Here is a 16,221-nt window from a genome sequence, read left to right on the forward strand (position 1 = left end):
TGGTCTGAGAGGAGGAGGCTGTTCTAGGCCCCACGGGAAGGTCTACAGCAATCCACTTTCACAAAGCCCTGTAGGATTTTCTTAAAAAAGAGCTGATCAAGGTGACTTAGCCCTTCCATCCCATTAGTCCCCTTCACCCCCAAAAAGACTGGTTTTATTGAGTAGAGAAGAGCTGGATTCTTCCCTCAGGTAAAGAATAAGAGTGTCAGGGTGAAGGTTAAGATTCCCACTCCAAGTGAAAATTGCTGACTACCTCTAGGATTAATGAGTCCTTTCAAGGAACAAAAGCTTTGGGGGTTCCCCAGCATAACAGTGATTAAAGAACAGAGAAAGCCTGTTGTCAGATGCCTGTCCCTCAGTTCCTATAAGAGGGAGTTGCCCTCCTTGGCAGTGGAACCTGAACTTCTGTGTACCTTTCTGGGCATGGTGAAGAAGTACAGTGGCAGCTGCTGGATGCTGCCCAGAGGCTTAACAACGCTCAGAACATGTTCTGGGGCCTCGGTGGTATGAAATGCTTCCAGAACTGGCCACAGAGATGAATTCTTATAGCATCTACTCATTTGTCTTCTCATTCACTCATCAGACGTTAACACCAGACTTGCTGTATGTCGGGCTCTGTATAATGCTCTGAGGGGCCCCCATGATAAATATGGCTTCATTCTGTCATTAAGGAACTCCCAGGACTGCAGGGCAGACAAGACAGCTCCTCAAATGATTCCGATATAAAAAAATGAAAGGCCAGAAAGGGATAAAGTTCTGTGAGGCTTAGAGATAGGAGGGCTGTCCTTCAGCTGGGCGGTCTCCCTGCGGGGCATGAGTTAAGTCTGGTGGCCACAGGCATCCCGGGAAAAACGTGCAGATGCTTCAGGAGGAGGAGAGCACGTGTGCAAAGGCCTGGACGTGGTCAGATGTGGGGTTTGAGCAACAATGAGGACCCCTGGGGGTGGAAAAGGGGGAGGTGGGAGATGCAGAGGAGAGGGGGACAGACACTAGGCCACAGAGCTACAATTTCATCCGGAGAACGGAGGGCAGAAGCAGTGGAGGTTTGGGGAGGGAAATGATATAATCATACTTGTATTTTAGAAAAGTCTGTCTGTGGTGTGTGGGATGATTTGGGGTGGAAATGAGACAGGTTAGGAGGCTGCTGCGATAGTCCAGGTGAGGCTAGGAGAGCCCGAGGTGGTACTTCTCAGAGAAGATGATGCCTTCAGCCAGGGTCTCAAACTACCCAGGCCCCAAGTCAGCAAGGCAGGCATGCCCCACAACCCCTAGAGGAAGAAGAGAATTGTGTGCTGTTTCCCAAGACCTTGCCAGAAAGAAATGCCTCAGCTTTCACCAGCCGGCTGAGGCAATCTTACGCAAGCCTGACACAAGCCCTTCTGTGAAGTACACTCCAGAATCCAACCTCAACACCCTGCCCCCTCCCAGGAATTACTGAAAACATGGTTTAGAAAGCCCAGTGTCATAGATTTTGACACTCCAATTACCAAAGGGACAACAGAACTGAAACAATTTGTTGCTCAAGTCCTGTTGCCTCTTGGGACTCAGGCCTGAAACAATTCCTCTACCCCAAGACTCAGGTCATCCTCCTGGCCAAACTGGACCCCCAACCCCTGTCCTCAGAGGTCCCCACTGCACACACAAGACAGGGAAAGTGGACACCAGGGGACGGCTGGCCTCCTGTGAGCGTCCCAGGGTTTCCCTTTTCTCTGCGAACTCTCCCACTTTTGCCCATGTACCCAGAATTGTCACATGTATGGTGAGATTGTACGGTGAGAGGGGGACTGTTGCCAAGACCTGAGGCAAGGGGTGAAGAGGAGGATGATCCCCAGACGGGTGCATCAAGGTGGCAGGATTCCGGCTTGGGGCACGGGGCAACCCAGCTCACTTCCGTCCATCCCCCTCCTCTCTTCTCCCTCTCCCTCTTGGTTTGTCCCTCTCTTTCTCTATCTTCCCTTCCTGCATTCTCTCTGAGTCTCTCCCTCACTTGCTGCTTTCTGCCCTCCTGGTCTCAGGGCTGAGGTGCAGTCCCAAGGTGCTTGGGTGCTGCCAGGGAGGGGAATGCCTTTGAGATGTAACTCAGGGTCACATCTCACCAGGGATGATGCCTCCAAAACAAAAGATGCTCAGCTTTCAAGATGCCCATTAACAATGAAAGGAGAAAATCACAAAGGGAAACAGTTGAAGGGCTTGAGAGCATTGAGCCTGGAAAAGAGAAGCGGGAGCATGTCCTCTCCACAGCAAGGTCTCCAAAGCTTTCTGTGAGGGGGCATATTTGCTGCCAGTTCCCCCCACCCTCCATCACAAGCATCTCACTTTTTAGCTGTTGGTCCCTTCAGTTAGCAAACAGTAACTCAATTCTACTAAACCAACATTCATCAGTTATTCATTCATTAAAGGACCCCGGTAGGCAGGACACTGTCACAAGCCCGTAAAACACAGCAGGTCCCTGTTCGGCTGGAGTTTATGCTTAGGGAGACTCAGGCAAGAAACAAATGGCGGAAGAAAGAATAGATCATTCCAGGTGGGTATGAGCTCCACTGCAAGAGGAAGACGTGTTAGAACAACTACTAGCTGGGCTGGGGAACCAGACAGGGCTTCCCTGGGGAGGTGACAATGGAAATGAGACCTGGGTGACAAAAAGCACTGGAGAAAGTCTGGAGGGTCTTCGTCAGGTAGTGACACATGAATTATGTTTGGCCATAACGCTGGCTGTTGTGTGGATGAGGGGTTGGGGACCAGGTTAGAGGCTGTTGCAGGGATTTATTGAGCCCAGTCTTTGTGTCAAACACTCTGCTAGGTCCCCTGCCCTCAAGGAGCCTTCAACCTAATGGGGGCAACAGACACCTAAATAGCTATTTTCAATATTACGTTGTGGCCGAAAGAAAAGCAACGGTAATAAGGACCAGACGCCCCGGGAGCACAGAGGAGGTGCTTTTCTTCTGTCTTCTTGGGCAAGTGCAGGCCTGCCTGCGCAGGAGGGAGGATTAAGGAAACATTCCTCAGGCTAATGCTGAAAGGGCGAGGGTTCTGCTTGCCTGGGGCTGGGTTAGGTAATGAGAGAAATCAGAGAAGCATAGGAAGTCAGGGCCTTGCCCTTCACAGCCTGCTTTGCTTCCTCTTAACTTTGAAGACTTTTATATTGACCAAGTTAAATGAAGAGTCCTAGCCATTCTTGCACCAGGGGGTCCCTGTAACCATCCCATTGAATCCAGATCCTTCTCCTGACTTCCAAAGCCCCAATATGCAAGTTGGCTTGACTCACAATATGCAACAGCCTACCGGCCTGCGACACCCTCCCAAAGGGCATGGGTGCACACAGAGCACCTGAGAGAGCTCTTGGGGTCCCTTATCACATACTAACACTCTTGCCCAGAGGGCTCTGTCAGACTCATCATCCCCAAAGCAGCCTGTCTGCAGGACAGGAAGGTAAGTCCTAGAGTCCCCAAGTTGAAAACCACTCTGGATAAGAGGTGGAAATATGGGACGGGGTGTGAGCAGGAGAGCTCCCTGGAGGTTGTGCCATTTTGATTGGGCCTTGGTGGGTGAGCAGGAGTTCCAGAGCCAAAGAAGGGCCCGGTAGCTTGGTAACTACAACAGAGTATCAGACACTTTTTTTTTTTTCCGGTATGCGGGCCTCTCACTGTTGTGGCCTCTCCCGTTGCGGAGCACAGCCTCCGGACGCGCAGGCTCAGCGGCCGTGGCTCACGGGCCCAGCCGCTCCGCGGCATGTGGGACCTTCCCGGACCGGGGCACGAACCCGTGTCCCCTGCATCGGCAGGCGGATTCTCAACCACTGCGCCACCAGGGAAGCCCCAGACACTTTTTAAATGTTCGTGAATGAAGGGAAAATAGGGCACTTCAGACAGAGAGCACAGTAGGACAGCAGGTGCAAAATCCAAGAAGTCTGACAGTCCATGGGGAAACTGGAGAACGTTCTGGAATGGCTGGAGACTAGGGCTTACGGCGGTGGACAGGAGGTCAGTGGCGAGATGCTGGAGAGGACATGTCCAATCTCTGTGGTCCTGTGGTTCTAACTGTCCTCGTATCTGTTTGCTTGTTTCGTGATACCTGCCATCGTCCGGGGACCAGGCTCTGCATTTTGACGAAGGGACCAGAGATCACCTGGTCCAAACATCGCACTTTAAAGATGAGAGACCAGCTCAGAGAAGCAAGGTCATTTGCCCAAACTCACAGAGCCAAGAAGCAGTTGAGCCGGGAGGCTAACCTAGTACATTTTATTCCAGGTTGAAGGCTCTTTTCATCAGCCTTGGGTGCCTCTCCGACTGATGGATTTTGACCACGTTTGGGGACCCTTAACATTTTTCTAAATATGATTGAAGTTCAATTTGTGGTTCAGTTGGCTATTTTGAAACAAAATCATGGCTGTGATTGTTTTCACAATAGCAAATGTGCTCGCTTTTGTTCTTATTGGTTGGTTGGGTGGGTGGGTGGGTGGCTGGCTGGCTGGCTGGCTGGCTGGTTGGTTGGTTAGTTGACTGGCTGGATGGATGGATGGTTGGCTGGATGGCTGTTTGGTGGCTGGTTGGTTGGTTGGTTGGTTGATGGTTTGTTGGTTGGTTGGTTGGTTGGTTGGTTGGTTGCTGGTTTTTACCAGATGCTAACATTACCATATACATCAGAGTGGCCACAGATACACATGAATGCATTAAGCAAGGGCACAGCTTGTTGCTCTGGCCTTTCGTTTAAAGGCCTTTAGAGAAAGACAGCACCTAACTGCCCTTAGTTACTTGTATAACTTTACCCAAGTTACCCCTAAAATGTAACCTAAATCTGTGCTTTGGTTTAAAATAACCTTTACCTGTTGTGGCTGCAGCAGAGAGAAGATAGCTGACCAACTGTAACTAAAACCTCCTATATAAATTAGTATCTTACTATTAATGCTAATACCTAGTGAGTGCTTACTCAGCATCAGATGCTGTGCTAAGTGCTTTACACGTGTTGCTAGGTTATCTAATCCTCACCTCAACTCTGGGAAAGGTGCTGCTTTTATTCCCATTTTATTGATGGGGCAACTGAGGCTTAGATATTTTAAGTAACTTGCTCAAGGTCTCACAATTAGTAAGTGGTAAAACTAGGATCTGAATCCAGAAATATAACTTTAATCTTCATACTTGGGCCACTACCCTTTCAGTGCCCAAATATAACTTCATTCTCATCCTTCTAGATCCTACTCAAAGTTCTCCATCCCATCCAAGTATCTCAGAACATTAAAATTGGATGACACCTGAGTGTTCACCTAGTCTAAACTCTTCAAATGAATTCACCGAATTCCTTTGAATTCTTCAAAAATGAGGACAGAGATCCAGAGAGGCAAACTGTTTTTCCCAAGGTCACTCAGCGAGTGAGGGCTTTCCCTGAATGGTCCCCCTTTCTCATTCAGTGATGGAAGACTTCCAGGCTTGGGCCATTCCAAGACCGCCTTCTCTGGGTCCTGAATTCCTTCATCTTTGACCAATCCCACTCCACCCTCATCTTCAGCCTCTCCCCCTGCCCCATCCCCAGGAGAGGGTCTCCACAGGCTCCTGCTTCCTCGCATACTTTCCACACTTCCCACCTGCCTCAGCTTTGCCTCAGATCCACATCTCATGACATAGTAGTTTCCTCTGCTGGGCAGCCCAGCAGACCTCCAGCCCTGGGGCCAGGACTCGTCACTTTTTGGCCTCAGTCCTGAATCCCAGCTTCCTGTGCACCATCTCTCCCCAGGTTTGCACCAAATAAACCAAAATACAAACCCACCTCTGCCCCAATATAAAGCTTCTCTTCTCACTTTTCCTCATATCAGTCATACCTGGGCTCCAGCAATTTACCTCACCTTTTAAAAATGTCGTCATACACTCTGCCCTCCTGGCCTGTCCCTCCTGCTGAGGAGGGGGCAGGGGAGCAGCCGCTGGTGCGTCTGCCAGAGGCCAAGGCTGTGCCCTGGCTGCTGCGACTGTGGTGTCCTAGCCTGCTTAGGCTGCGAGAACGAATGCCATAGGCTGGATAGCTTAAACAACAGACATTTATTCTCCCAGTTCTAGAGGCTGGACACCTGGGATCAGGCTGCCAACGATGGTTGGGGGCCTGGGGAGGGCTCTCTTCCTGGCTTGTAGACTTGCTGTGTGCTCATGGAGAGAGAGAGAAATCTCTCTCTATTCTTCTTCTTATGAAGGCACTAATCCCATCACGAGGGTCCCACCCTCATGACCTAATCTAATTACCTCCCAAAGGCCCCATCTCCAATTACCATCACACTGGGGGTTAGGGCTTCAACAAGTGAATTTGGGAGGGCACACAAACATTCAGCCCATAACATACAGGTATTCTGACATCTTGACAAAATTGACCTCTTGACCTCTGGACTAAAGGGACACCCCATCTATCCCAGACCCGATTCAGCACCAGACAGGGGTTGGTGGGCAGGGAGGTCCCCAGTGACTTCTGCCCATTCAGACTGAATGCACTTTTCACCAGGGAATAGTGACCCAACACTTGCCCCCTAGGGAGATTATTCCTGTCTTCAGAGACCATGCTCCCTCCTGTTTCCCTCTGGACCATTTACAGGGAATCAAATCAATAGCCTATTGATTTCCATACATTCATCCTTGTAAGAGATATTTCTGAAACACCTACTGCATGCCAGGCACAGTGCTGCTGCTAGAGACCCAGTGCCTACTCGCACACACACACCCATCCATTGAGGAGATGGACATAGAACAAATAAGCACATTAGTGGATACAGAATCACAGCAGGAGAGAAGAGCACAGAAGGAGAGCAGCTTAGTGCTAGGGGAACATTTCACAAAGAACCTGGACTAGACCAGCATGGGGAGGGAGTCTGGCCCAAGAAGTCTTCCCTCCCCTTATCCTGTGCTGGACAGAGCTCATGCTCTCCCCCTCGTCCTGTCACTCTTCTTCTCACACCCTTTCAAAGTTCAGCCCCAAGTTTCATGGCCCATACAGGAAACATAAGTGAAATCAATCATCTCACTCTCTTGCTCAAAACCCCCTGTGGCTCCTTAGCACACTTGGCACAAAGTCCAAGGCCCTCCCCACAGGCTGTAAGCCCCTGCTCCCTGCTCCCTGTTTCCTGAAGGCTCTGGTCTCCCACCAGCCCCACCTCAGATCTGCATCCGCCACTGTGCTGGTCTTTGAGCAGGTTAGACACATGCCCGTCTCAGGTCCTCAGCCTCTCTCTGCAGGAACTCTTGACCCACAGACAACCGCAAGCTGCTCTCCTTCCTTTCTTTTAGATTTCTGCTCAAACACATCCCTCAATTATCATATTTACAGTATCCCTGTCCTTCCCTCTGCCCCTTATTTCCTTGCTTTAGCTTTCTTCATATCACATATCATTACCTACCAGTGTATCATATGATATATCTTTATGCTAATACCTAGTGGTTTGTCTGTTGGTTCATTTTCTATCCCCTCCCCAGTAGAACGCAAGCCCCAAGAGGACAGGGACTTCACGTCTTTGGTCTCTGGCTATTATAGATGCTCAGTAAATATTTGTTAAATAAATGAACAAATAGGGGACATTTAATAAATTATTGGTGAACAAATGAACAGAGCAGGGGTTCTCAGAGGTCTAAATGGGGACTGTTGGAACAGCAGGGGTGAGGAGGGATCAAGTTTTGTGAAAGAAAAAAAGTACACAGACACTGTTATGAACTGTTCAAAGGTACTTTTATTAACTCTCGCTTCCTTCAGGCAAGGCAAACTTCGGTGAGGAGAAGGGAAAGTCTTCTTGGGGACATTGCTGGGAAGGGCCCATCAGAGCTTCTACTCTTTGTGGATAGCATCATGGGCAGTCTTCAGCACCCTGGACACCAGGACTATGAATTCCTCAAAGGTGACCTGTCCATCTTTATCAGCATCCAGCTCTTGGAATACTTTGTCAATGGAAGGTTGGTCTTTGGTGTTCTTGGAGAAGGGGAAGCAGGGACAGTGAGCTCCCCTTTATCCAGGCCTCAAATCCCTCAGAACTCAGCTTAGGGAGGCCCGGGAACACCAACTGATTAGCCAAAACTATGTGGGAGAATCCAATGTGAGAAAACAGAAGACAGAGAGAAGCAGCTATCTTGGGCCATCCTAGAATCAAGTCTTAACCTGGAAGATGCTGTGTAGCTCAGCAATCCAATCCCACCCTGCCCTGCCTCTCTCCACTCTACAGAGACAGGAAGGAGCAGAGCCTAAGGTGATGGTGGGAGTTATTCAGAGAGGGAGGCAAAGCCCTTGTCCCACAGCTGGTGGGGGGTGGGGGGAGACATCCTTGGAAGCTCAAACTGGGAAGAACCCACCCCTTGTCCCACCATCATCCTTCAGGCCTTGCCACTGCCCTCAGTGCAGGGGGTCGGGCAACTTTTCCAAGAGAGGAGCATCACGTACCTTGAGGGCATTTGGAAGTTCCTTTGTGATCAGCTTCTTCAGCTCACTCTTGTTGAGGGTGTCATAATGCCCCAGCCGAATGGAGTACTGGTGGAAGATGTTGATGATTCCCTCCAGGTGGTCTTCCAGCTTCGTCATCTCCCTAACTTCGCATTCACCTTCAAAGAGACAAGGGAGGTCTTGTCAAGGGGCAGTTCCTCCCCCACCCCACAGCACTTCCACTCTCTCCTCTCTTGCCGTATCAAAGGTTTAGACAAGGGATGACTACCCCTGGGTCTGCTCTGCGTTCTCTCTGCTCTGTGTTTGATCCACGGTGAATGTTCTCATTTGCAGATAGGATGGGGAGAGAAGGACATAGAATACCGCCTAAAGTCTAAAAGAATCAGCCTTAACTGTTGCGGTGTTCCATGTCCCCCCGTCTCCTGGGGACTATAGTCCAGAGGGTGTTAATCACTCAAGCTCACCTGGGAAGGGTGCTGTGGTTGGCCAGGCTGTTCCCTTTCCCCCAAGTGTTGGTACTTAAGGGCCCTTACAGATGCCAGCCACCCCACCCACCTTGGCCATCCCCAAGTCCTGAGACTGGGTCTTCCTAGCACAGCAAAAGCTGGCATCCTTGGGCCCAAAATGCAGTCAGCCCAGAGCGGCTCCAGCAGGCAGGGGGTTGTAGCTTCCAACAGCCTGCCAAGTGGCCCCCTGAAGGCCCAGCCAAGGAAAGGACACTTACCCCTCAATGCACAGAAGTGTGGAGGCAGCAGCACTGGTGAGGAGCCCTGAGCCAGGGAGGTTTTTATAAGGCAGGTGTCACCTTTGACCTCGAGTGAAGAAACTTCTCTCATTCACCATGGGGCATGTTTCTCTGTTGCTCAAGAGAAGCTTCAAACATGCGGCACTGACTGCAACATGGGCAGCTCAGATTGCAAGAGAACAAGTTTCACTGCAGGCATGGCTCCTACCCGGAAAGGGAAGGGCTGGGGAGAGGCATTTGCTGAGTGTCTATGCAACAAAAGTGATAGTGATAATAAAAACAACCAAAGTAGACATGTAATCTGGGAAAGGAAAAAGGACATTGGTTTAAAACTAAAGAAATCTGAATATAAAGTATGGAACTTAGTTGATAATAACGTGTCAAGAGCAGCTGATTAATTGTAACAAATGTACCACACTATGTAAGATGTTAATAATAGGGGAGACTGTGTGCAGGAATACTGGAACTCTCTATATTATTTTCTCAATTTTTCCATAAATCTAAAAATGTTCTGAACTAAAGTCTAAGTGTTTGTTTGTTGGCCGCACAGTGCAGCTTCCGGGATCTTAGTTTCCTGACCAGGGACTGAACCCAGTCCACAACAGTGAAAGCACCTAGTCCTAACCACTGGACCACCAGGGAATTCCCTAAGTGTTTTTAAAAGTGACCATGTATTGGGCACTCACATCATGCCAGACACTGCCTTACACAAACCCTCACCTAATTCTCCAAACAGCCTTCACTCCAACAGCGCTAACGGTTTCCCCATTTTGCAGATGAAGAAAATGAGTTAAGGTTAAGGAACTTTTCTAAGTGCCAAATCCAAAATTGTCTACTTTCAAAACCTTTGCCATTTTGTAATTTTTCCCTAAAATGAGAATAGTTTTTTGTTATCAAAAATAATACATGCTTGGGGCTTCCCTGGTGGCGCAGTGGTTAAGAATCCACCTGCCAATGCAGGGGACACGAGTTCGAGCCCTGGTCCGGGAAGATCTCACATGCCGTGGAGCAACAAAGCCCGTGCGCCACAACAACTGAGCCTGCGCTCTAGAGCCCACAAGCCACAACTGTTGAGTCCATGTGCTACAACTACTGAAGCCCGTGTGCCTAGGGCCCATGCTCCGCAACAAGAGAAGCCACCACAATGAGAAGAAGCCCGCGCATCACAACGAAGAGTAGCCCCCGCTGGCCGCAACTAGAGAAAGCCCACGCGCAGCAAAGAAGACCCAATACAGCCATAAATAAAATAAATAAATAAATTTATTTTTAAAATAATAGTAATACTACATGCTCATACTTTTTGTAGAAAACCTAATTTTTGGTAAATGACACAATCTTATATCAGACCCTGACCTTTTTCTTCCAGTTTGTGTCCTAATGCCATCAATTCTTGATTAGCCTTTTTAAAAATTCTTTCTTCCACGCTCCCCCACACCCTCCAACTCACTGTGTGAGACTCGGGGACAGAGCAGCACAAATTCCGTGGCTGCTCTCCCGGAGTTTGCAATCTAATGGGTTCAGACACCTTCCTGAATCGTAGGAAGAGTTCACCACACGTAATGGGGGTGGGGGGTTGGGGGGCACTAGTCAGGCCAAGACTAGCGACCTGGATTCCACACTGGCAGGGGGACTTGGGAGAACCAGGGCTGCCTGGCAGGCCACAGTGGGAAGGGTGCCAGGGACCAGCCTGTGCCCTTGGGCAAGGCTTTGACCTCTATGAGCCTGTTTCTTCATTTGTGTGGTCACCTCACCGGACTCCTTTAGTTCCCAGATTTGTTATGAGGCTCAGCTGACAGACTATATGAGAAAAGGCTTGAAAACAGTAAAGTGCTATCTTTAAGTTGGTTTTACTTTTGCCCTTACCCACCCAGCATGGATGTGTGGATCATTTAGCCCAGCCAGCATGAACATGAGCCCAGAGCCAGCCCTCCGGGGCCTGGCCACTGAATACTGGGGGTCTCCTAGCAGAACAAAGAGATCTGCCTCTTCTGTGTCTTGAAGAGCGTCCACTGGTGGAGGAGCCTACACTCCAGCTTTCCCTCTAAGCACCAGTCCCTACACCTGTGCCCATCCAGAAAGGACTTCCAGAAGTCAAGGGAGTTCACACAGAAGGCTCCTGACACAGTTCCTGGCACAGGGAATAATATCACTTGTCTTACCTTCCTCCTTCCTCCCACCTGACCTCACTGAAAAGGTAGGATTGGGCCCAACAGGAAAGGCCAAGCCCAAGTGATGTTCCCTCCTGCTGCTGGCCTTGGTGCTCCCAAGGGTATTCCAGAGACTAGTGGCCTCCTGGCTATTCCTTGGGCTGGTCCTACCTCCCCATCAATAGGAACTCCTCGAGGCCAAGACTGTGTAGGAAGCTGATGCTCATGGCAGCCAAGAAGGATGAAGAGTATGGGAAACTCTTTTGTTGATAGTTTGATACAGATGATACTGCAATGGTAGATGCATGTCATTTTACATTTGTCAAAACCCATAGAATGTACAATGCAAAGAGTGAACAGTAACATGAACTATGGATTTTGGTTAACAATAATGCATTAATGTTCGCTCATCGATTGTAGCAAACATACCACACCAATACAAGATGTCAGTAACAAGGGAGCTGGGGGAGTGAGGGCTAAGGGAGTATTTGAGAACTCGCTGGACTTTCTGCTCAATTTTTCTATAAACCTAAAACTGCCCCTGAAAAATAAAGTTTATTAATTAAGAAAAATACTACTGCCTCTGAAGTCATTATGCACAAAAAGTAACAGCATACTACACAACAGGAAACAAGCTTTTCAAGTAAATTTTGGGCCAAATTGATAGAGATTTACTTTCACAACTTCCTCTATAAAGTTGGTCAAAATACCTTGACAATGGTGGGGAACCTAGCACATTAGAAAAAATTTTAACTAGCAAAAATGTGAATTCATTCTAACTCTTCTAACCTCAACAAGAAATAAACACATGCTCTAAAGTAGAAGATAGACAGAGCTTCAGGAGGAATACACTGGATGTGATCATGTAAACACCCCGAAAAAGTATATCAAGATAACTAAATTTTCATAATGCAAAAAACAATGAATTAAACTGGTAAATCTGAGTAAAGAGTATATGGGAATTGCCTGCACTGTACTTGCAATTTTTCTGTAAGTTTGGACTTATCAAACTAAATTACATCAAATTGAAATGATACCAAAATTTTAAATTACCCAAAAAGTACTCATGGCAACCGAAATGACTCTGTTAGTCACATCAAGAAGTGGGGATGGGCTTCCCTGGTGGTGCAGTGGTCGAGAGTCCGCCTGCCAATGCAGGGGACACAGGTTCGTGCCCCGGTCCGGGAAGATCCCACATGCCGTGGAGCGGCTGGGCCTGTAAGCCATGGCCGCTGAGCCTGTGCGTCCAGAGCCTGTGCTCCGCAATGGGAGAGGCCACAACAGTGAGAGGCCCGTGTACAGCAAAAAAAAAAAAAAAAAAAAAAGAAGTGGGGAGGGGCACACGTAGAGCATAAAATGGGGCAGGGTGACCAGAAGGGGCAGAATGGCAACCCACCGAGCTGGGTTTACCCTCCAAGTTAGCCCAGAGCCTGGCTCTGGGTAGAGACAATAAATATGAGTGCCCTACCCTTATAGAGGCACCTTCTCTGAAAAATCCTTCTCCAGGAGGGAAATAAACTCCCAGGTAAGCAAAGAGAGGGAAAAAGAGGGTGACATTGCTTTAAAGGATGGGAGGCGCTGGATCTAAAGGGATACCATCCTCAGAGATGTGAAGAGAGCCTCAGATCCACTCTTACTTCTGAGCAATGATGAGAAGAGGAGTGTGGGTTTCTTCACCTGGCAAACACTTCACCTGGCAAACACCTGGCCCTTCATATCTGGTAGTCACTGCTGGCCAGGCACTGGGGAAAGCAACCATGAACAGGACAGACATGGTACTGACCTCACTGAGCTTACAGTCTTGGGAGGACATAGACGGGAAAGGCTCTCTGGTAAGGCGGGGACAGAGCTAAAAAGGCCAGGAAAGGAGAGGCGTTGCTTCTTCTTGTTTGAACAAAATTAATCATCAGCTTTATCCTCAGTTTTGGCAAGCAGAATGTCAAAACTCTTTTATGTCTAAGGGGGGAGGAAAACCTCTCCCTCAGTTATTCTGGGGTGCAAAGCTAGTCACTGGACCAGCTTTCAAAAAGTATCCCAGGGTTTTCAGGAAGTGAGACAGTAATCCCTCTATGCCTTCCCCCACTTTCCCGTCACAGCCTCCAAATTTGGAAGTTAGAAAAAGCTGTCAAGTTGGGCTATGATGACCATGATCAAAGTGCCATGGTAGGAAGAGGTTATCAAGACCTCTGAAATAAAATCTTTTGAAGTCTAGCCTGGTGACCTCCATTCAGTACCACAGACTCCCCTGCATGCTTTGTGGTGACCCAGTTACCATAGCAACATATACAGAAAGGAGGAGGGTCCAGGCCACATGTGGAGCACCACTGAGGCGTGGATGAGGACCTGCACCACCCCAGCAGCAGTGGCTAGCAGTTTGCCCCTAAAACTGCACAGCCCAGGCTTCAATGACCACACCTTACAAGCACAAGAAGCTACTGCTTTTGGGGGACAAGTGAGTGAGACCCCAGCTCCCTGCCCCTTTGGCTTGTGGAGGCAGAACAGATCCCAGCAATGGGTTAAGAAAGCCCCTGGGGTGTTTGAGAAATTCAGGGATGGGGAGGCCACAAGAGGAGAAACTGGACAGGTAGGAGCATGAGCAAATGGCAGGAAAATAAGATGCTTGTAATGGTGTGTTTATTCGCAACTGAACAAATCATGTCACGATTCAAATTGAAGTTTCATCCAGATTACTCAGCATCATGGACTAATTTGCCCTTCAGAATTAGACAACTGGGGGGGGGGGTGATGAATTGGGAGATTGGGATTGACATATATACACTAATATGTGTAAAATGGATAACTAATAAGAACCTGCTGTATATAAAAGTAAATAAAATAAAATTCAAAAAATTAAAAAATAAAGAATTAGACAACTGATGTTGAGACCAGGCTGTGATTATGTTAGGAAATTGGGTGTGGCAGAGACTGTCCAAGGTCACTGTTTCCTTTCTTTTTACTTTTTCAGGTGAAATTAACTGGTTTTTTAACAGCTTTATTGAGGCATAATTGATGTACAAAAACTGCACATATTTAATGCGTAAAACTTAATGAGTTTGGACATATTCAAACACCTATGATACCGTCACCACAATCGATGTCATAAGCACATCCGTCACCTCCAAAATTTTCTTTGAGTACCTTTAGTTTTGTTTTTGGTTTCTGTGGTAAGAACACTTAGAGTGACATTACCTGCTTAACAAACATTTGCGTGCACGATACCACATCATTAACCGCAGTCACTGTGTTGTATAGCAGGTCTGTAGGTCTTTTTCATCTTGCAGGACTGTAAATTTATGTCATTGAACAATAATAGTCATGCTGCCTTTGAGGATGCCACTCGAAGGGGTGAGACTGATTAAAGAACTCCAAAAGGATGCTTCTTTTTGTTTGTTTTCTTTCCCTCCCTTACTACTGCATTCCATATCGTTTTCAGACATACAAAAGACTACACATAGCATATGTCCATTATAAGACAAAATAAAACAACAAACAACTGTAAATCTACAGGAGGTCTTAGTCCCCTGGACAGAAACCAGGTGATTGGCAAAATATTCCAGAAAGCAGAGAAGAAAGAAATTAAAGAATTTCTTGTTTGCTAAAAAATGTAACTCTCTGAGAGGCCCCAGACAAGCCAGCAGAGTAGTCAGGTGTGCTTCAAGAATGATTTGTTACTAGCCAAGACATGGAAGCAACCTAAATGTCCATGGACAGATGAATGGATAAAGAAGATGTGGTATGTATATACAATGGAATACTACTCAGTCATAAAAAAAGAATGAAATAATGCCATTTGCAGCAACATGGGTGAAACTAGAGATTTTCATACCAAGTGAAGTAAGTTAGAAAGAGAAAGACAAATGTCACATGATATCACTTACATGTGGAATCAAAAATATGACACGGGGGCAGAGTCAAGATGGCGGACTAGGAGGATGCAGAATTTGGGTCTCTGCACAACTAGGACACCTACCAGGCACCGGTGGGGGACCATGGACACCTAAGGGGATGGGAGGAACTCCCAGTGACCGGGTAGGACGTGGGGCAAGGGGGGGAGTGAGGGGGGAGGAAAAGTGGAGGGGGGATGGGACTGAGGTGCCCGAGGGGGGGGGGGGGGGGAGGGGAAGCGATCCCACGTCCAAAGGGGGAAATTGGGGGACCATTGGGAGGGCAGAGGATCAAAAGGGAGTGTGACCAGGTTTCCCCTGCCCACTTGGGCCCCTGGGAGTCTGCTGAGACCGCAGGCCTGATGCTCTGTCCACCAAGGCCCCCTCCAGCCTCATGGGTCCTGAGGGAGAGGGAGGGAAGGGGGAGCAAAAGTAAAGCCCACACCTACAGGACTGGCACCCCTGAGGGGTGGCTGGGGGAGGGGAAGAGTGTTCCTAAACCCAGCGGGATCCACCCACGGTTAGGGGTCCAGTGGGGACAGGGGAGACCCTGGGGGAGACCCGGGGAGGGGGGCACAGAGGAATGGAAGGGAATGGGACAAGTGCTTTCCCTGTCCACTTAGGGACCTGGGGAGCCCGTTGGGCTCCCAGGCCTAATCCTCTGCCCTCGGAGGCTCCCTGCTGCCATGCAGAGCCCAAGCCCCGCCCCTACAGCCCCACCAGGGCCCTACCTCTACACTCGGAGACTCCCTCTGAGACCCCCTCCAACCACACTGGGCCTAAACCCCATCCACATGCCCTCAACCAGGCCCTTACCTCCAAACTCCGGAACTCCACAATCCAGAGGCCCTCCTTTCCATGTGCTGCCTCTCCCCTTCCCCCGCAGGTCCTAAGCAGAGGCCCCGCCCACCCGACGCTTGAAAATCACCTGCCTAGGCCCCGCCCCCAGAGCCTTTTCTGGCTAAGTGGGTCCTGAGCCTAGGCCCCGCCCCACACTCAAACACCACCCCCCCACCCCCCCAGGTCCCACCCATCCTAAACCCCACCCCTG

General features: G+C 48.9%; 1 protein-coding gene across 1 annotated transcript; it reads right to left on the minus strand.

The window, feature by feature from the left end:
- Positions 1–7,675: 7,675 nt before the first annotated feature.
- S100A12 (S100 calcium binding protein A12) lies at positions 7,676–9,325 on the minus strand. The gene is made up of 3 exons (XM_027095140.1): positions 9,119–9,325; positions 8,395–8,552; positions 7,676–7,929 (listed from the first exon to the last, which is right to left on the minus strand). The coding sequence occupies exons 1-3, from the start codon at positions 9,228–9,230 to the stop codon at positions 7,789–7,791; spliced, it is 411 nt and encodes a 136-aa protein (XP_026950941.1). The 5' UTR covers positions 9,231–9,325; the 3' UTR covers positions 7,676–7,788.
- Between the last annotated feature and the right edge of the window lie 6,896 nt (positions 9,326–16,221).

Source organism: Aethalodelphis obliquidens, unplaced genomic scaffold (assembly GCF_003676395.1).
Source record: "Aethalodelphis obliquidens isolate GAN/ISIS:26980383/991018 unplaced genomic scaffold, ASM367639v1 scaffold90, whole genome shotgun sequence".
NCBI lineage: Eukaryota > Metazoa > Chordata > Mammalia > Artiodactyla > Delphinidae > Aethalodelphis > Aethalodelphis obliquidens.

Bases quoted from the DNA above. Each gene is read 5' to 3' on its own strand.
- S100A12 (XM_027095140.1), bottom strand. From the start codon at position 9,230: ATGAGAGAAGTTTCTTCACTCGAGGTCAAAGGTGACACCTGCCTTATA. The intron at 8,553-9,118 runs GTAAGTGTCCTT...GTCTCTTTGAAG, and splicing joins ACACTTCTGTGCATTGAGGG to GTGAATGCGAAGTTAGGGAG. The intron at 7,930-8,394 runs GTACGTGATGCT...CCCTTCTCCAAG, and splicing joins AACTTCCAAATGCCCTCAAG to AACACCAAAGACCAACCTTC.